The sequence below is a fragment of the Lepidochelys kempii genome, chromosome 5, assembly GCF_965140265.1.
Source record: "Lepidochelys kempii isolate rLepKem1 chromosome 5, rLepKem1.hap2, whole genome shotgun sequence".
In the NCBI taxonomy this organism is placed as follows: Eukaryota; Metazoa; Chordata; order Testudines; family Cheloniidae; genus Lepidochelys; species Lepidochelys kempii.
In genome coordinates, this window is record NC_133260.1 from 104,455,101 (window position 1) to 104,476,526 (window position 21,426).

General features: G+C 43.0%; 1 protein-coding gene across 5 annotated transcripts in view; it reads left to right on the plus strand.

The window, feature by feature from the left end:
• The window catches only part of UHRF2 (ubiquitin like with PHD and ring finger domains 2), a 171,938-nt gene that overhangs the window by 25,072 nt on the left and 125,440 nt on the right, over positions 1-21,426 (plus strand). For all 5 annotated transcript variants that reach the window (XR_012159104.1, XM_073345307.1, XM_073345304.1 and 2 more), the window contains exon 2: positions 3,506-3,748. Coding sequence is in view for 4 of the 5 variants with exons in the window: in XM_073345307.1 (XP_073201408.1) it covers positions 3,506-3,748 (243 nt within the window). In the remaining variant the exon portion in view is untranslated. The remainder of the gene's footprint in view (positions 1-3,505; positions 3,749-21,426) is intronic.

Here is a 21,426-nt window from a genome sequence, read left to right on the forward strand (position 1 = left end):
CAGTTCAAGTTTCTACTGAAGTTCATCAATCACAGACATGTAGGGCTGGAAGGGACCTTGAGAGGTCATTGTGTCCAGCCCCCTATGCTGAGACAAGACCAAATATACTTAGACCATATATGACAGTTTGTCTAACATGTTCTTAAAAACCTTCAATTAAGGGGATCCCACAGCCTCCCTTGGAAGCTTATTCCAATACTTAACTATCCTGCAAATCTTTTGGCTGCAAATTGTCTTTGTCCTGCCTTCAGTGGATGTGGAGAACGATGGATCACGATCCTCTTCATAATAGCCCTTAACGCATTTGAAGACTGTTATCAGATCTTCTGTCATCTTTTCTCAAGATTAAACATACTAAGTTTGTTCTGCTTTCCTCATAGTCAGGTTTTTCTAAACCTTTTATTTGTGGTTGCTCTCCTCTGGACTCTCCAATTTATCTACATTTTTCCTAAAGTGTGACACCCAGAACTGGGACCCAGTACTCCAGCTGAGGCCTCAGTTCTGTTAACATACCACAGAATATTAGCCTTTTTTTGCACCTACATCACATCGTTGACTCACATTTAGTTTGTGATCCATTATAACTCCTACATCCTTTTTAGCAGGACTACCACCTAGTCAGTTATTCCTCTGTTTGTAATAGTGCATTTGATCCCCCCCCTTTAAGTGTAGAACGTTGCATTTGTCATTGTTAAATTTTATCTTGTTCACGTCAGGCCAATTCTCCTCCAATTGATCAAGACTGTTCTGAATTGTAATCCTGTCCTCTAAAGTGCTTGCAGCTCCTCAGCTTGATGTCATCCACAAATGTTAGAAGTGTACTCTCCAGTCCATTATCCAAGTCCATTAATGAAAATACTAAATAATACTAGACCCAGGACAGACCCTTGTGGGACCCCACTAGATACACCCTCCCAATTTGAATGATAACGCTGAGCGTGGTCTTCTTCTCAACCAGTTGTACTAGTAATTTCATCTAGACCATGCTTCCCTAGTTTATGAGACTGTCATGTAGGACTATAGTAAGCCTTTTTTAATAAAGTCAAGAAATGGTGCGTCTACTGCTTCCCCATATCCTCTAGGCCAATAACGCTGTTAAAGAAGGAAATTAGATTGATTTGGCATGATTTGTTTGTGGTAAATCCATGCTGGCTATTCCTTAAAATGCTATTACCCTGTAGAAGCTTAAATTTATTGTTTAATATTTTGTTCCAGTATCTATCCAGGTTCAAAGTTAGGCTGAATGGTTTATAATTTCTAGGTTCTCTTTTTGTTCTCCTTTTTTTAAGACAGGTTCTCTGTTTGCACTTCTCCAGTCCTTTGGGACCTCACCCATCCTCCATGAATTCTCAAAGATAATTATGGTTCCAAGATTGCTTCAGTTAGTTCCTTAAGTACCATAAGGTGAATTTCTCAGACTCTGCAGATTTGAATACATTAACTTACTTAAATACTCCCCCTCCTCCGCCTTCTCACTTGAGTTTCTTCCCCTTTGTTGTTAATATTAATTGTGTTAAGCATCTAATCACAACTGACTTTTGTAGAGAAAAATGAGGCAAAATAGGCATTAAACACCTCTTTCCTTGATATCATTCATTACTGGCTCTCCTTCCCTGCTAAGTAGAGGACGTACACTTTCTTCATCTTTCTCTTAATGTATTTATAGATGCTCCTCTTAATTGCCTTTTATGTCCCTTAGTAGGTGTAACTAATTTTGTGTCTTAAGGCTTGTCTACACTACAAATTAGGTTGACTTAAGTTAGGTTGACTTGCAGCCCCTGCAGCAATTATATTGGCTGTTGGTGTCCATATTACCCTCTCCTGCCAGTGGTGTATGTCCTTGCTAGGAGCACTTCCTGCCACTGAAGTGAGGCACTGAGAGCTGCGGGGGCTCAAAGCCACTGTTGGAAGACAGTATACTGGGCTAGATGAACCATTGGTCTGATCCAGTATGGGCGTTCTTGTATTCTTATGGAAATCTTCTTCCCTCACTTTTCTTTGCATGAAAGGAAAGAATACTGATCCCACTCTTGTTTGGTCTTCCAGCATTTCGTATGCTCATACAAGATTACATTTCTGATATAGGATAAGTTTTTTATTTCTCTGACTCCCTGGGAGTAGTCCAGTGAGGGCAGTGTCCTAAGCCCTGCCTGTCTTAAGACCCAGTGAGAAAGGCAGTTCCCCCTGCCCGCCAGGCCAGCCTCCGACCCCTGCGGGGGAGCTGCGTAGGGCCTCAGAATAACTAGGGACGTCCCTGGCCTAGAGAGTCAGCATTGTGTATGCCCAGTGGTGCCTATGGAACTTTAACTTGAAGACTTGGATGCTGAGTTTAGGTGCCTACAGGGCTGGGTGGGAGTTTCGTGGATTGCAGTAGAGCCTAAAACTGGGATTTAGGCATCTAAATCTAAGCTTTAGGCACTTAAATGCCTTTGTAGCTCAGGGGCCATAGTTCCTAACTGGCGAGTTAACAAGACTCGCTTGTGAAATAAACCCATATGTTTAACCACTTCTGGTCTTAAAGAAACCTGGAGTAGCAAGCTTTCTTTTCTAAGCCCAACTTGTGGGTGCTCTTGATACAGATGAGTTCTTTACTAGAACCCCGAAGGCCTAATATATGTCATTGCATTCTTTCTCTAATTGTAATCTCTCACAAAAAGTATTTGTTTTTGTTTCAAAAGGTAAACAATTTTTTTTTCCAATTACATTTTTACCCCTTTTTTGGCTGTCTGGATATTTTAGAAAACTGTGATCGTGAAAGATTATTTAAGTCTAAAATATTGACTTGCTGCTTGGAAAAGATTGGGAAAGTGTGAATTGTGCGCAATAGAGTGGTTGTCAGTAAAACTTCATTTCCCCACACTTAACTACACTGTCTCCAATACTATTATGTGGTTATGGTCTGCATTCTGAGTAGGAAATAACTGGAGTATACCAGATTTAAAAAATTTATTAAAGTTAATGTTAAAATTATATAATGAACAGACACTTTTTTCTCAACCTGTGTATCTGGGTATAGTGCTAGATTATCCACAAATACAAAGTTTGTTTTTAGAAGTCAAATGATACATATAGTACATAATCAGCAATAACTCAAATTTAGGTGAATATATTTAAGAGTACAGTTTAGATATTAGTATCCAAGTATTCGGGTACATCACTCATGAAAAGTTGTAAGGAGACTTGGTTGTGGAATGCAAAATATATCAATGCGTGAAGATTGTCCCTCATGTGGTAAGGCCCAAATCCTGCCAAGATGCACAAGTATAGTTTTTATGCCTGTGAGTAATCTCATTGGATGAAATCTTGGTCCCGTTGAGCTTAAGGGGTTTTCTGTTCACTTCTAGCAAGAAAACTATAAAACGAATGACCACATAGAAGTAATTTAATTAGTATTTTAAAAAATGCTTTACCATTTTCTATTCAATGGAATTATTGTGTTAAGAGGAAATTTTAGCAATATTTCTTAAAATGGACCTTTGCAAAATAAAATCTACTTTTTTGACAGCTGGAAGATGGACATACTTTATTCGATTACAATGTTGGACTAAATGACATAGTTCAGCTTTTGATACGGACTGAGTCTGATGCTCCTACCAGTTCCTTGACTAATAAGGATGGAGAAGTCAACCCGTGTACTGTTGCCAACTGTAAGAACAAAGTCAAGAGAACAACAGGGAGTGGATCGCCCAATCAGCCATCTACATCTGCTCGGTCATTTCTCATTGATCCTGGCATTGGATTGTATAAGGTATTTGCAAGTTTTGAAGTCCTCTTGTTTTGTATTTCTAGGTTCAGTTCTATAGCTTATATAGACCCAGATCCTTGAAACACTCTTATGTGTTTAATGTCAAATTTGAAGTCAATGGGTCTATGCTCATGTTTACAGTTAAGCATGTGTATAAGTATTAGGAGAATCAGGGCCAGTAGTACCGTCTGGATTGTTTTAATTAGAGATTTAATTAGAGATTTATTTAAAGTATTTGGGTAAAAATGATGATCATATGCTTCAATTAAAAATATCTGCTACAGCATCCGGGTACAGCAGGTAACTTCATTATGATGGGATTTAGGTGTTTAGTTTATGATGTCTAAGGCTCTGATCAATATACTGAAGGCACATTCTTAAGGTTAGACGTGTGTAAGTAACTTGCTGAACTGGGCCTAAAATAGTAAGCAGTCTTACAAAAAAAGTGTTTAGATTTAAATTTGCACAGTAAGAGGTCAAATGTATTATAAAAACTTGGTCTTTTTTCTCCTCATCTGGGCAGATCTAGTCTTGTTGCAATGTAGATGGAAAAACTAGAAGTTACAGATTTCATGGTAGGCAGCCACTTTTCTGCTTTGTCCAGCTTCGGTCTACCTTGTGAGAATTTTGAGAGCAGTCCTGTGTAAAGGGTAGTGTTCAAGGCGATAGAAGAAAAGTGTGTTACATGTACCCGAGCTGAGGCTTACAGTTTGAGTTGCAAGTTGGAGAAACGTCTTCATGAAGCTCACTCTCTTGATATGAAGTCACTTTAATATGTCCTAGAAGTGGTTGTTACAATATCAGTGTAACAGACGGGAGATAATTTTTTTGGTCATACATCACTTGCACTGTCCAACAACATCCCATACAATTGGCATTATTACACCACCTATTAGGAAGTAAGGAGGCAAAAAACCTGTCAACTACATCTGATGTAAACGACACCAGCTTTCCCACTTCCTATCCACTAATTTCCTTCCTTCCTTCCTTCCTTCCTTCCTTCCTTTCACTAGAAGCATAAAGCCCGTTCTTCAGCCCCTGTGCTCCCTTTTCACCTTTCATTAGGCTGTGTCTACCCTACGCAGCTTTTAACGGCATGGCTGTGTTGTTACAGCCGTGTTGCTAAAAGGGGCGCAGCATAGCTGCTGTTTGTCAGCTCGCCTGCTGACAAAAAGCTTCCACCCCCGCTGTTCACACTGGCACTTGTCGTCGGCAGAACTTCTTTGTCTTTCAGAGTTGTTTAAACCTCCTCCCCCCCCCCGACAAAAGTTTTGTCGTTCAGTTGCCAGTGTAGACATAACCAAGAAAAAGACAAAGGAAGATACCACAAATCAGAAAGAACATTAGAAAAGATGGATTTCTCAAAGAAGAGAGGTGCTAAAATAGGCACTTATCAATAGCCTTAAGAAATTAAGGTAGGGGCTTTAGAAAATAACTTAAACTCCTTTTTTTAGAGTGAAAAGGAGAAGGCAAATTATCCTTCTTCTTCTTGCCCAGAAAGGGACCACCTGATTGCTACATCTGCCTCAGTGAACCATCTCCAGGGAGGCAGTTAGAAAATTCTGCCATCACGACGTTGTTGAGGACTGCCAAATCTTCTCCAAGATCGCCTTAAAGCACTTCAATTTTAGGATCTACAGAAAAGTATTTAATATGTGGATACAGGTGTTGTATTCCTTGCAGTTTCTAGATGTCAGGTGCATTCTGTTGACTAGGGATCCTTCCCTAAACACTCAAATTAAATGGTGCTTATAAGATTTTATTCAAGCCAAAAATATAATTTAAAAAAAAAAATCCTGCTCAAGGGAAACCAGTGGAAAGGAATGTAAACTATGACATGCTTAGGTATAAGATGGCAAAAAGTATTTTTGTGTGTCTAGCTACTTGCTTTGTAAACATTGAGAAATACTTTACCTAGAAGCCTGCAAGAGAATCATTGGATCTGCTAGACTGTCGGGTCATAAAGGGATAAATTGTAGAGGATTAAAAACATTGCAGAGAAACTGAACTCATTGCATCAGTCTCTACAACAGAGGATGTGTAGATGGCTGTTGTTCTCAGGTGATTAAAAAGAAGCTCTCAAAAACTGTGGTATCCAAAGACAAGGTGTTATAAGCAAAGTGATGATTTAATTTGCAGCAAGTCACCAGGACCAAATGCTCAAGAGTTCTGAAGGACCTTAAGAATGAAGTAGCTTAGCTGCTAGCAAAAATATACCTGTCATTAAAATCAGCAACTTTGCTGGAGGGTTTTTTAAAGTGCTAGGCGTGATGTTGAAAATTCTAGATCAGTGAACCTAACATCATTACCAGGTATAGTAGCTGAAATAACATAAAACAGTTATTAAACACTTTGGTTTATCCCTATGATATTTAATCTGTGTTACTTCTATACCTCTCCTAACTGAATTCTTGAAGGAGGCAATAAAGATATAATTTACTTGGACTTTCCATGAACCTTTGGCAAAAATCCTTTTATAAGACTTTACGAAAGAAACTGAATAGTTATTCTTTGAGTGATATCACTGTGGGTGTTCCACTGTAGGTGCAGCAGTGCCCTTTGCACCTGGGATTAGAGATCTTCACTAGCTGTGCCTGTTGGACTGCACATGTGCACCTCCTCTCTCTCGTGGTGTGCATGAGATGTGTATATACAGTGCTGTGTGGTCCAGCCACCTCCAATTCTTTCTCTACTGCCTTTGATCTGGGACAGAATCCACTAGCAGAGCCTGCTTCTCCTATTCCCTCAGAAATATAGTGCCATACCTGATAGTATAGCTAGTTTTTCTTCATTCTCCTTCTAGCTGTGTAAACGTTTTTTTTGTTAACTTTTTTTATCTTTACAGTTCTCCTAGATTAGGTTTCTGTTTTTCCCACTTCCCAACTGGAAGCCTTTTCCCCTTCACTCTTATGCCCAGCTCTCCTGGGTTTAAGAAGTTCTTCTCATGCTGGGCTGCCTTCTTGATAACGGATGGCCACCCACAGTGTATCTGCTGTCTGGGAGAGGGACACGTCCCTCAAAAGTGATCCCACTGCCTCGACCTGAAACCCAGAGCCAGAACCTTAGATTGAAACCTCTCATGGAGAAATCACTACTTCCACAGAGAGGCCCTCATGCTCTACCAGGTCATTTGTTGGCCCCTACTTTTCCACACCCTGTCAAGAGAGTCCTCCTGTGAGCGTGCGGATGACAAGAAATTAGCTGCTTCCTCCTCCTCCTCTCACTCTGAGGCGCAGCCCACCAGAACACTTTCCCCAGCTAGGTTGTTGGCTTCAACCTCATTTGACAGGGGACATGGCTCCAGGGCTCGTCTAAGTATCTCTGATGCTGACTTAAAGAAACTGTGTAAAGACCCTATCCAGGCAGACTGTCAGCCCTCAGTGCTGTTTCCCAGTTTTGGGGACTGAGGCGGCTCACTTACAGGAGCTACAGCACTAATTCCATTTCTGGCACCAATGAAGCCATCAGCACCGAGCAAGTCTTTGACACCAGCTAAATCTGTGGTGTCATCTTCTGAAACTTCGGGAACATAGACCCTCTCTTCGGCACTGGGCATTACAACAGCACTGATGATGCTCCTTCCTCCTTCACAAGACTCTTTAGATAGCCTAAAGACCTTCTGGTATCTGACACTCCTGAGTCTCCGCTTCTTTGACTGGACCTCCTCCCGCTTCTACCCTCCTCTCTAGACTCTCAACATTCTTCCCTCTTTCCACAGAGGATGGCACCTCACTTCCCCAGTGAGGAGGAGGACGAGGACTCCATTGTTCCCTCTACTATTGGACAAATTGCACCTGGTTATCATCACTATATGACCCCCAATCCTGTCAGGGACTACCATGGATGCAGCCACATGTGCCACTCCCACCAAACTGGCCATATTGGGACCCGTGGGCTATTTATGGGGCACAATTCAGGAACCATCCCAGAGATTAAAGCTGGAGACCTACTGCTCTCCCTTCTCCATTGGTGTCTTGCCCTCAGGAGGTTGAGCCGCCACCAGTACCAACTGAGGAGGAAGATCAGGAAAAGCAGGCATCCCCAAATTTACATTTTTCTTCCTCCTCACCTGATAAGGCAGTTAAGTCTCTACCCCCTACATCTGCTGATGACTTCAGGCAGTTTCAAGATCTGTTCCATAGGATTGCAGACTCCCTACACATGCTGCTGGAGGAAGTCAAAGTCCGGTAGCATAAACTGCTGGATATCCTCCACGCATCCTCTTCCGCAAAGATCACACTACCAATCAGTGAAGCTCTTCTCAAACCTACAAAGGTTCTGTGTCAGACCCCGGATGACATCCCTTTTACCTGCAAGCACGCTGACAGAAAAATATTACATTCCAGCAAAGGATACTAAATGTTTATTTTCGCATCCCACCCCAAATTCTTTGGTGGTCAGTGTGACGAAGGAGAGAGCAACTTTACCAATCTCGAGCTAGTCATCCAGACAGAGACTGGAAATGCCTGGACCTCTTTGGATGCAAGACATACTCTTCAGTCACTCTACAGTTGAGGATTTCAAATTATGAAGCTCTCATGGCCAAGTATAATCTGAACTACTCAAAATTGGTAAATCATGGCCAAGTTTTTCCAGAGTCCAAAAAGGAGCAATTCTAGTCCTTGATAGTGGAGGGATACCACCTAGCCCATACGACCCTACAAGCCTCATTAGACTCTCCAATCACCGATCCATTGCGACTGCTATGGTCATGAGATTCTCATCATGGCTACACCTATCAGGCTTTCCTATGGAGGTACAAACCGCAGTATAGGACTTACCATTCAAAGGCCAGAAACTATTCTGGGAGCACACAGAACTCATTGCACTCCCTTAAAGACACCCAAGCTACACTTTGTTCTCTCAGGAAAAACACGCCAGAACCAAAGAGACGCTTGGGGAAGTACCAACTCCACTGGTGATCCCGAACCCCTCAGTGACATTGACACCCAATGACGTTGACAAAAACCTCCTACTAAATGTAACCAGCCTGCTTCTGAAGGGGCTACATCTCACTCACCAGCATCAAAGCAACTATTTTGAACGTGTGGTCGAGGCCCTGAGACGCCTTCCCTTGTTCAAGTCATCTCCACCGTCTCTGACGTTCCAACAGTTTGGCAACTGATTAGCTCCGTTTTTCCCGTTTTGGAGTCTATTCACCTCATCACATGGGAGGAGCCACATTTTGTGGTCAGACATACAAGACTGACATGTGATGTCTTCAAGTATGGCTTCATTCTGTATACCTCCCCCATAAACACAAACTTTTATCCATGCCAAGGTGAGTCAAGGATTCACTACTGTGATGGAAACAGCCCAACAACGTCCTACCAATATCGCCAACTATAATCCTAACCACTGATGCCTCCCTAATTGGTTGGGGAATGCATCTACACAAACATAGTGCAGAGCAGATGGTCTTCAACCGAATCCACCTTACACATCAACCTCTTAGAGCTACAAGTGGTCCGCAATACCTGCTGGCATTTCCTATCTCTTCTCAAGCAGTATACTGTAAGAGTGGTAATGGACAATCTTGCCTTCATGTCTTGTATCAACAGGCAGGGAGGAGTGAGGTCCCACATGTTATGCATGGAGACAAAAAACTGTGTGCAACTAGTTTATCCAGAACAGCATCTCTGTTTCAGCTGTGTACCTTCTGGGTACACAGACACTGCAGACACACAAAGCAGGACATTCTCACACGATCACAAGTGGGAGGTGGATATGCAAGCATATTCAACCAATGGGGCCATCCCACCGTAGATCTTTTTGCCATTCAACACAACTCCTGCTGCCCTCAGTTCCGTTCCAGAGTGGGATTGGGGCGCAGATTGCTGCGGGACGCATTCCTCATAACATGGGATGCACCTCTCATATGCATAACATGGGATGCACCTCTCATATGCCTTCCCTCCCTTCCCCCTCCTATTCCAAGTACTTTGCAAAATACAGTTGGACTGAGCGCAGGTCATACTAATAGCTCCAACCTGGCCACGACAAGTCTGGTATACTTAACTTTCACGCGTGATGGTATGCTGACTGACTTGTCTCTACCTAACACTGTGGCTCTTCTCACAGGACTTGGGACACATTCTCCATCCCAATCCAGATGCTCCCACTCAAAGCCTGGCTCCTCTTCTGGTTTCAGGAAATTAACCTTCTCAGATGCAGTCAACAGATACTTTTGAATAGCAGGTGTGACACAACAACCCTCCCCCCACCCACCCCCCACACAAATGAATGAGATTTTTTACGGCTGGTGCACCTCACACGCAGTTGATGCAGCACACTTATTCTTGACTACGTTCTACATCTTAAGCAGTCACAGTTGGCCAGTAGCTCTATTAGGGTACAGTTGGCAGCAATCCCTTCTTTTCACTCCCTCCATTGATAGTCACTCCATCTTCGCATACCCGCTCATGAAGCACTACTTGAAGGGTACTGAAAATCTTACTCTCATATGAGAGACCCTACCCCGGCCTGGAACCCTACCCCGGCCTGCGTTCTTTGTCTAGACCAGTGTGTCTCAAATGCAGCCACTGTGGCTGCATGTGGTCACCAGGGGCTTTTCTTGAAGCCACAGCCTCCTGGGCAGTGGATTGGGGGAGGGCGGGGCAGCAAGAAGTGGTTGGGCCCTACCCCCATTTTGAGCCACAAATGTTGGAGGAGCAGACAGCCATTGTGAGTTCCCCACCTTCCGGGGGGTGGTTAGGCTCAGGCCTCTAGCTTCAGTCTTGGTGTGGCAGGCAGCAGGCTCTGGCCACATGGCGGCGGGCTCTGACCATAGGCTCTGACAGTGGGGCTTCAGGATTTGGCCGCACAGCGACGGGCTCCATTCTCCGGCCACTGGGCTTCAGGCTACAGCTGCTGGGCTTTGGGCTCACACCCCCTCCCTGTTATCACCCCTGGCCCCCGCTGCCCTTCACCCATTCACCCCACCACCCCCTGGCCTCCACTGCCTCCCTACCCACCTTCCCATCCAAGGATTAGTTTGTCCCCCAGATTGCCAGGGCTGAGTAAATCTGCTGTGAAAAGTGATATTTGCATGTTGGTTAATATCACTTTTCACTGCCTCCCAGCTAGCTAACAAGTCTCTGCTTTGAAAAGTGATATTAACAAACATACAAATATCACTTTTCACAGAAGCAGACTTATTAGCTAGCAAGTCTTTTTTTTAAAAGAAAAACAAAAAGCAAAGCCTTGCAACCAAAAAAGCAAAAGAAATAACAAAAAAGATAAGAACATGCAAAGCACCTTATTTATTTGTTTCTATTCTGTTTAGGTCCAGTAAAGAATAGAAACAACTGTATGTTGTTGAGTCTGCAAAAACACCCCTACATAAATAGATTACTATGATTGGACATGTATATGTATATATGTATTTGTTTTTCCTAAAGTTAAGTATTTTAGGAAAAATTTTCAAAGCGGCCACCAGCAAGCGACCACCAGCAAAACATTTTGTTGTGAGAACCCTAGGTCTAGGCCCCCCATTTGAACCAGTGGCAACCTGTTCTTACATACACCTACCAATGAAAACGGCCTTTCTTGTTGCCATCACCTCTGCGAGATGGGGAGGGGCGAAATCATGGCCCTCATGGCATCCACCATACGTGTTTTATAAAGACAGAAGTGGCAAAGAGTCCTGTGGCACCTTATAGACCATGAAAGCTTATGCTCCAATACATCTGTTAGTCTATAAGGTGCTACAGGACTCTTAGTCTGGGTCTGTAAAAGCGGCAAACATGGCTACTCTTCTGATACGTAAGACAGTTACGCTACACCCACACTCAAGATTCTTACCTAAGGTCCCAATGTCTTTTCATCTCAAACAACCGATACATCTCCCCCTTTTTTTTCCCCCCTGAAGCCTCACAGTAATCACAGAAGTAATCAACAGGAGGCAGTGCTACACACCCGAGATGTGTGGCACACAGCCTTCTACTTGGACAGGACTAAACCCTTACGGAGATCACCATGATTATTCCTCTCCACCACCGAAAGATCCAGAGGCACTGCTTTATCTAAACTGCTTTATCTAAACAATCCCTCGCTAAATGGATCTCATTGTATGTTTATCTTACGAGCTACGAGAGACAGCCTACCGCAATCAGAACACATTCCACACAATTGCTGTCTGCCTTTATTGCCTTCCTTAATAATGTCCCCATGGATGACATTTGTAAGGCTGCCACATGGGCATTGACAGATACTTTCTCCCAGCATTATATTGTTACGCCCGAGGTCGCAATGAACACACTCTTCGGACATGCTGTCCTATCTACAATTGTGCGCTGTGCAGTAACTGAGGTGCCCTACTACTCCCCTTTCCTTCGGAGCCGAAAACATAACCTCTGCGGCAGAGAAGGAACTGGGGAGCGTTCTGACTGCACAGCGCTATACGTACATCCCGCACACAGTGCAAGAGAGGGGAGGTGCTCAAGTGGTCTGATAGGCACTGCTAGTGAAGATCTGAGATCCCAGCTGCAGGGGATGCTGCCGCACCTACAGCAGAGCATCCATAGGGACACACCTCTCTAAGAACCTCAGTTACTGCACAGGGTGAGTAACCCTCTCTCACAGGTTGAGAGGCTACCATTTTGTCATGGGTTAGAAACTGATAGAGAAAACAAAACAGAAATAAATGATCCGTCTTAAGGTGTCCAAAGGATTCTTTCTAGGACTGGTATGCTTTATTACATCTCTTAATGATGGCACGTTAATTGTTAATGAGGCAACGATTTGCAGGTGGGATGTGTTTTGGTCATGACTAGAGAATGAGAAACTCCAGAAGGACCTAACAACAAAGCTGAGTGGCTGGGCAGCATGTTGGCAAATGAAATTCACAGTAGACTGGTGAAGTTTTCCACACTGGAAGGAGAAAATTGAACTGCTAGTAAGGATTGATGGGTTCTGAGTTTACTGTGGCCATTCATAGAAAAGACGTGTGTGTCACTGTGTACTGCTGCTGAATGGAAACAGTAACTCCTTGAGCAACAGTGATCAAAAATGCAAACAAGATGTTGCAGTTTGCTATAAAATGGATAAAAAAAATCACTGAAAATATGCCATTATTACCGTAGCACCTCTGGGCCCTAGTCATGGACCCAGGACACCACTATGCTAGGCACTGGGTATGCGCTCAGCTAGAATTTTGTATTCCATTCTGTTCCTCCATCTCAAAAGAAACCTAGCAGCAGTGGTAAAAGTCTAGAGAAGATGAGCAAAAAATATGAGCAGGATGGAAATCTTCCCTATGAAGAGAGGTGAAAAGGATTAGGGTTGTTTAATTGAGAGTGAGCACCAAGTGCTCCTATTCTTTCTTATAATACAAGAGTGAGACACCCAACAAAATTTAAAAGGCAGCACTGAAAATGAGTAGGGGAAATATTTTACTGTCCATCACACTGACTGGTGATCTCACTGTATGAAACTGTTAGCTAGACAGAGAGCTTAGTAAGTATGAAAGAGTTCACTGAGTGCTAGAGCACCTCCTTGTGGCCAAGTATGGTGTAGCAACTCTCTCCTCATCTTGCATCCCTCAGTTGATTGTTGGTCTGGTGATCTCTTTCCATTGCTTGGCCCTTGAGCCAGGTAATTATGTAGTCCATACAAATAAACAGTCCAGACACCGTCACCAAAAAGTCTTCAGTTGCACCCTTTTCTCAGGGCTCTCTGTTGGTCCCTTTTTCAGAGGCTTCATGCCATTTTCTCGGGTGGCTGGTAGGGGAACCCAGGCCTTCCCTCCATACTGGGTTCCTATAATCAAGATCCACAGTCTGCTCAGTCCAACTCTTTGCTGCTGTTTACCTGGACTTCTTCCTATCTAGGTTTTCTCAGGCCTTCTCTCCCAAAGCCTCTCTAGGTGCACACTTGCTTCAGGGCTAGGACTGAGGGCCCTCCCCTGGAATCACCTAATAAAATCCGAGCATTGAAGTATGAACAAAATCCCACTTCTGCTTACCTATGGGGTGATCTTACGTTAGTCTCAAATAAATGACTCATAAGGCTCCCTCCCTGGGAGTTGCTGTTCTTTTATCAGGGCTTCCCATGAGAGCTGGCTTCACTCTGGTGACTGCCAGCTTCCCCTGCTCATGTGAGGATCCCAGAGCTTGAATCATAGAATCATAGAATATCAGGGTTGGAAGGGACCCCAGAAGGTCATCTAGTCCAACCCCCTGCTCAAAGCAGGACCAATTCCCAGTTAAATCATCCTAGCCAGGGCTTTGTCAAGCCTGACCTTAAAAACCTCGAAGGAAGGAGATTCTACCACCTCCCTAGGTAACGCATTCCAGTGTTTCACCACCCTCTTAGTGAAAAAGTTTTTCCTAATATCCAATCTAAACCTCCCCCACTGCAACTTGAGACCATTACTCCTCGTTCTGTCATCTGCTACCATTGAGAACAGTCTAGAGCCATCCTCTTTGGAACCCCCTTTCAGGTAGTTGAAAGCAGCTATCAAATCCCCCCTCATTCTTCTCTTCTGCAGGCTAAACAATCCCAGCTCCCTCAGCCTCTCCTCATAACTCATGTGTTCCAGTCCCCTAATCATTTTTGTTGCCCTTCGCTGGACTCTCTCCAATTTATCCACATCCTTCTTGAAGTGTGGGGCCCAAAACTGGACACAGTACTCCAGATGAGGCCTCACCAATGTCGAATAGAGGGGGACGATCACGTCCCTCGATCTGCTCGCTATGCCCCTATTTATACATCCCAAAATGCCATTGGCCTTCTTGGCAACAAGGGCACACCGCTGACTCATATCCAGCTTCTCGTCCACTGTCACCCCTAGGTCCTTTTCCGCAGAACTGCTGCCTAGCCATTCGGTCCCTAGTCTGTAGCTGTGCATTGGGTTCTTCCGTCCTAAGTGCAGGACCCTGCACTTATCCTTATTGAACCTCATCAGATTCCTTTTGGCCCAATCCTCCAATTTGTCTAGGTCTTTCTGTATCCTATCCCTCCCCTCCAGCGTATCTACCACTCCTCCCAGTTTAGTATCATCCGCAAATTTGCTGAGAGTGCAATCCACACCATCCTCCTTGGTCTCCCTACTCTCAAATTCTGCAAGTAACTACAGACTTCGTTCTGCTCTAATCTTGTCAGTATAATCACCACCCAACCCCTTTCCAGCTGGGCATCATCTCCAATTAAGTCTGGCTGTCCCTCCAAGTGCAGCTAGGTAATATAGTTGGTCTTTCAGGCCCACATTAACTCTTTCATCATCTGTGTGGAATATGCACCCTATCACAGTAAAATTCAAAAATATTTATACATGCTTTGAGAATAATAAGACGGTAAAATTTTGTAAGTGCTATAAACATTTAACGCTGAGACCTTAACTTGGAAGAACAAGTTTGAAGGAAACTTCTCCATAATAATGCTTGCATAATTGTCCATTATAGTGGATTTGTATCTTATGAGACATCTGGTACTGACCAGTGTCTGATTAGTTATGCAATTCTATATCCCTTCTCCAACCTACTATATTGGATCCCTACCTCAAGATTTATAACAGTCATGCTTCCGTCAGTTTGCATTTTTGCTGGTGAGTAGCTCTCAACAATGCTCCAGCAGATTGGGTTGTTATCAATTTCTCAGTTTTGGCGAGTCCTTTTTACATTTTGTTGCAATCCTCTTCCTGTAGCATCAGGTCCCTTTTAACAGGGTGATAAGAGGTTCTCAATTTTGCCACTTTGGCTTTGTACCCACTATTCATTTAGTTGTGAGAGCACATGTGGCATGGAACTTCAAAGGTGGTCCTTCCTGACCTGTGTGGCAAGGTCTCTTTAACTCTAAGACGGGGTGGGCAAACTTTTTGGCCCAAGAGCCAAATCTGGGTATGGAAATTGTATGGCGGGCCATGAATGCTCACTAAATTGGGTGTTGGGGTGTGGGAGGGGATGAGGGCTCTGGCTGGGGAAGCAGGCTCTGGGGTGGGGCCAGAAATAATGAGTTCAGGGTGTGGGAGGAGGCTCCGGGCTGGGGCAGGTGGTTGGGGTGGGGGGTGCAGGAGCCAGAGCGGGGATATGCTACTGCTTCCTGAAGCCATGTGGAGACACAGTACGCACATGGTGGGGCAAGCCCCAGACCCTGCTTCCCACCAGGAGTGCTGGAGCGGGATGAGTCCCGGACCCTGCTCCCCAGCAGGACCTCAAGGTCTGGATTAAAAAGTCTGAAGGGCCTGATGTGGTCCCCAGGCTGTAGTTTGCCCACCCCCGCTCTAAGAGGTACTTTGGGCATGCCATCTGCATTCCTCATGCATGCTAGTACTGTTGGGTGACCTGTTCCTTTTGGAGTTCAAAGACTCTTTAGATCCAGGACAAAGAGTTCTAGAGTGTCTTTCTTTTGGCATTTCCTGATAATTTGGAAAACATTTCTACTGGTCTTGAATCTTTATTGCTGTCAAATTATCTTGTCTCAATTTTTAAAATCAAATAAATTCTACTTAATTATTTTAGAACATTCAGTAAACTTTTGTATTTTTATATGTTTACAATATTGGCAATCCTAAAAGCTCCTTTATTCTTGGTACAACTGTATGCCCACAGCTTGAATTGCCATGATTTTCTATTCTGAAATACGGGATTCTCTAATCAGTATTTACCTGAATATTCCAGTGCTGTGTTACACACTTCATTGCTTTTTTCATATATAGGCTTGGAAGGATTAGGTATCAGTAAATGTCAATTTTACTATATACATACGAAAACCCCTGCCATTAATATTAATATACAGATAGGCACAGTAAGAAAGATGCTGCTTGAGAGCTTATTATCGTGATTTAATGCTATTTACTTTGCATATTTTGACATGTGATGTTGATAATTTGTATTATAAAGCTTTAATTTTTTTTTCAATTTCTCCTGTTAAATAATTATCAGATTTTCCCCCTCCCCATAATTTCTCACAACTATGAAAATGTAAATTGATACAAATAGAAGAATAATGCTTAAAAATAAACATTGATATTATCCATCACAATTATTATAAAAATTGAATTCTGGCAAGACTACAGATGTATTATTTATTGCAAACTTGGCTCTGCTATTGAAATCTCCTTCAGTTTTTGGTTTATTTCTTCAAATTAAAACCAATGATTTTGTTAGTTCCTGATTACTGTAGACTAAATTGTTAACGTTAACGCTAACGTTGTCCGCATGGGGTATGCCAGTGTAAATGGTCCACTGTGATTAAGGATCATGGTTGTTTTTTTGTTTTTATTTTATTTTTTTTAAAGGGCCACATTTGCATTAGCAAGTGGCAAAGGAGGAGAGTGGACACAAGAGGTCAGCATAGCAACTAAAGTAAGCAGAATAGGCCCAAAAAAATGGGAGGTAGCCAGAACAGCTGTTATGTGGTGATTCTATAGGTTTAAGATGCATGCTCTGGCTAGAACCTCATAGAGTTCTGTTGTAAATTGAAGTCGCCCTTCCACCAGCCTCCTCTAGTGTAATTCTGGACAAGGGCAGTATCCTGTCTGGGGCATGAAGTACTTTGTTAGTACAGGCTAGATCACATCATGCAACTTTCTATTCCTTGCACCATCTTTGCAAAATTTGACCCTGTACACTGCTTATTGTGCTTTTTCAGGTCTCTTAAACAAGTATTTTACTTGTGCATATTTCTTAAATTGCTTTATTGCCATGGCTCTTCACATATTAACAATTTGAGTGATGCAGGAATTTGCTTCTCTTCCCTGCAGCTGTTAAATCCTTCTAATATCAGGTTCAGATGTGGTAAGAAATACAGTGGAATTTGTTGGATAATATGTTCTGTTCCCTCTTGCTGATTATATATGTTACCTGATAAATGCATGTACCTTTCTTTGACTTTTGAAGTCATGGCAGAACATTTTCTTTCATGATTTTTTGCTCTGTATTCATAGCTACTCAGTGAGCTTGCAGTGGTGGTTACATTTGTCTGAAAAAACTAGAGGCCTTTTCACGTCTCATTTAATATTCAGTTACCATGGAAACTTGCTGATACTGAACTGCATACCACTGCAGCTGGAGTGTAGAGGCATTGCTAATGGTTCGTTTCTTACACTCCACTTATTATCAATCTTCAGAGTGCAACGGAAATAATAAAATTGCTCACCTGAGTGTTGTAGAGCAGAGGTGACACAATGGAGTGAAGTAGGTCATAGCATTGCAGATTAGAGAAAGGGGCAAACGTAGGCCTATTTACATAACTAATGAAGTCAGTTTCACCACTGTCCTTAAGAGGTGTGGGGATCTTACTCACACCTCTTCCTGTTCTCACCCTTTTTCTTATCCAAATTTTTAAAATTGGGGTAATTTTATTTCTATTAGTTTTATATGATATATTTTCTTTTTCTGGTGGTCTTAATTTCTAGCAGCTGCTCCTCTTATTTGTGTACCTGTAACTTCGTAACATTTAGGAAATCTTAAATATTTATGAATTTTAATACCCTTAAGAAGAGACACATAATGGACTCGAAATTACTTGAATTTCACTGATGCTATTTTTAATTGTCTCAAGTGGATGTCATCCCTCAAACAAAGGTAATCTGTACATGAAAAATTGATCAAATACCTTTAACTGGTAAATTATGTATGTGACGTTGCACTCCATATGTTTATGGAAATATGCTTCAGAGTTCAGAGTAGCAGCTGTGTTAGTCTGTATCTGCATAAAGAAAAGGAGTACTTGTGGCACCTTAGAGACTAACAAATTTGAGCATAAGCTTTCGTGAGCTACAGCTCACTTCATCGGTGAGCTGTAGCTCACAAAAACTTATGCTCAAATAAATTTGTTAGTTTCTAAGGTGCCACAAGTACTCCTTTTCTTTATGCTTAGGAGTGTAAATATAATGTAGCTGGAATATGCTTTATGAAAAGGTCTCTTGTAAGGTATCATTGCAAAGCTTATAATCTACTGAGGGTGTTCATACTATTTGTATGAATGTATCATTCTTGTACCTAAAACTAGAAATATAAAGTTAACTCTGAAGTCCTATTGTAATTATGCAAAGTGTGGGCCATTAGTGGTGGGTTAAAATCTTGATGGCACCCACTGACTAGGACAATTGGCTGTAGATGGTTTATTTACCTGCAAACCTTCTTGTGGACATTGGGGGGCCAGCCTGTGGGTAATAAAGAATGAGGTCTCACAGGAAATGTGACCATGTCACCTGATACTGGAATCTATTTTAAACTTGGTACTTTCTCCATTTAGAAGGAGGGTTGGGAACCTAGAGAGACAAAGGATTCCCGTCTTATGCAAAAGATATATACGTGGGTGGAACAGAACAAGGGGGTGGGGGGGGCTAGTTATGAGAAATCCCCTAGTTACCACCTGAGCTGGAACAAGGACTGTACCAGGGGAAAGGATTGGGCCCAGACTAGGAAGGAGTCTGGTCTGTGAAAGAAGCTTATTGGAATATCTCTAAGGGTGAGATTTACCTGTATTCAGTTTCTTAAATGTATTAGGCTTAGACTTGTGTGTTTTTGTTTTTTAACTTGGTAACTTACTTTGTTCTGTCTGTTATTACTTGAAGCCACTTAAATCCTACTTTTTATACTTAATAAAATCACTGTTGTTCATTATTGAACCCAGAGTAAGTGATTGATACCTGGGGGAGCAAACAGCTGTGCATATCTCTCCATCAGTGTAGTAGAGGGCGGACAGTTCATGAATTTACTCTGTATAAAGCTTATACAGGGTAAAATGGATTTATTGGGGGGTTTGGATCCCACTGGGAACTGAGTGTCTGGGTGCTGGAGACAGGACTACCTACTGAGTGGTTTTCAGTTAAAGCCTGCAGCTTTGGAGATGTGGTTCAAACCCTGGGGTCTGTGTTGCAGTAGGCTTGCGTGTCTGGCTCAACAAGACAGGGTTCTGAAGCCCCAAGCTGACAGGGAAAACGGGCTCAGAGGTGGTTTCAGCATGTCAGGTGACAGTCCCAAGGGGATCTCTGTGGCCGAACCTATCACAATGTAGATCCCTGAATTTAGATTCTACATAAAATATATGTTCAGCACAGATCAGAAAAGGAAGATTTTGTGCTATTACACAAATTGACTCTATTCTTCCTCACCAGAGAAATTGAAATAGCGTCCAAATCTTACCACTTTTTGCCTGTGCAACTTGCATTTCTATGATCCAACTTTTTCTTTCTGGCTACATATCTAAAACCTTTCTTTGGGTCTTCATCACACCTCTTGATTACTGTAACCAGCACCACCACCTCCTCACAGGCCATCCTAATAGCTATGTAACTTCCTTCAATCCATACAAAATGCAGCTGCTTTGCATGTGAATCTAACCATCTCACTCCTTCTTTGGATCCCTGCACTGGCTTACTTCATTGCATCAAGTGCATGCTTTTTGTGATTGCTTTCAGGGGCCTATACAACTCTGTCCCTTCTTATTTATTTCCTCTTGTCTTGTCAGATCACTTCCCATCCTCTGTGGTGCCAATCTGTGTTTGTCTGCTTATCCTACAATTGTCTCCCTGCTTTCTTCAATACATTTTGTGCATGGAATGCCCTTCCGTAGCTGTCCCACAAAGCCATTATACCTTTTAAAAATCTTTTGTAAGTAGTTACCTTTTCTGAAGTTTCCACAAGAGGTGAGCTAAGGCTGGGATTCTCCCTTCCACACAGAAGGTGGGCTGAGTCACCCTTGCCTTCCATCTCCCTCTCCTCCAAACCCAGTGGAGGTTGTGCAGGTGTAGGGCAAGGAGTTCCCTCTAAGCTGTGCAGGCACACAGCAAGCTATCAAGGACTGCACAGGCAGGGAGAGGCGCTGCTTCCCCGGCCCTGGAGCTTCCCTGGCCCCAGAGGGGAGAGACGCTGCTGCCCTGGGCTGCTGTGTCAGGGAGAGACTGGGAGGGCTGGGCAGCTTGCACCCTAGAGCCTGTACTCCCAGCCAGAACCCCTACCCTAAACCTCTGCCCTGGCCCTGAGCCCCCTCCTACTCCCCCAACTCCCTCATCCCTAGCCCCACCCCAGAGCCCACACCCCAACTCTCTGCCTTAGCCCTGAGTCCCCTCCCAAACCCCTTGGCCCCACCCCTGCCACACATCACCTCCATATTGGTGCACATAACAAAATTCATTCCACACATGGACGTAAAAAATTAGCGGGAACATTGGTGAGGGCTACTCTGAGACAGAGGAATGTGTTTGGGACTCTCACTGTCTTCCTTATCTTTTTGCTGATTTTTTTTTTTTAACCTGGAAAATTTCTACAATCTGGAACTATATTACAACTTCCATGGAATCCTCTCAGAGAATTCCAGGAGTAGCTGCAATCGGGTAATCTGTGGTACTGTCATTCCCTCACAGCTTGGTTGTCAGGAAGATGAAAGTGGGGAAGTGCACTATAATGCAGACTCAGAGTGATGTAGAAATGTCGCCTCCATAGCTATCTCTCCATGTGTTTTTAAAATCAGGACCTAAGCCATCTACTTATCTTTTATTTATTGCATGTAAGAACTATTGAATGTTGGAGGAGAGTGGAACCTGGGAATTTACATTATAGAAAGATGAGAGGGTTAAATCGTAGAAGATGGTTGGGAGTGAGAGAAGAGAAAGGGGGTTAGTGATCTATTAACTTATTTATTTGAACTCCAAAACCATGTAACTACTATGATAGATACCTGTTCTCACCATGGTCTTTTGTATTTTGTGTCTTTATCCTCCATTCTTCATCTGT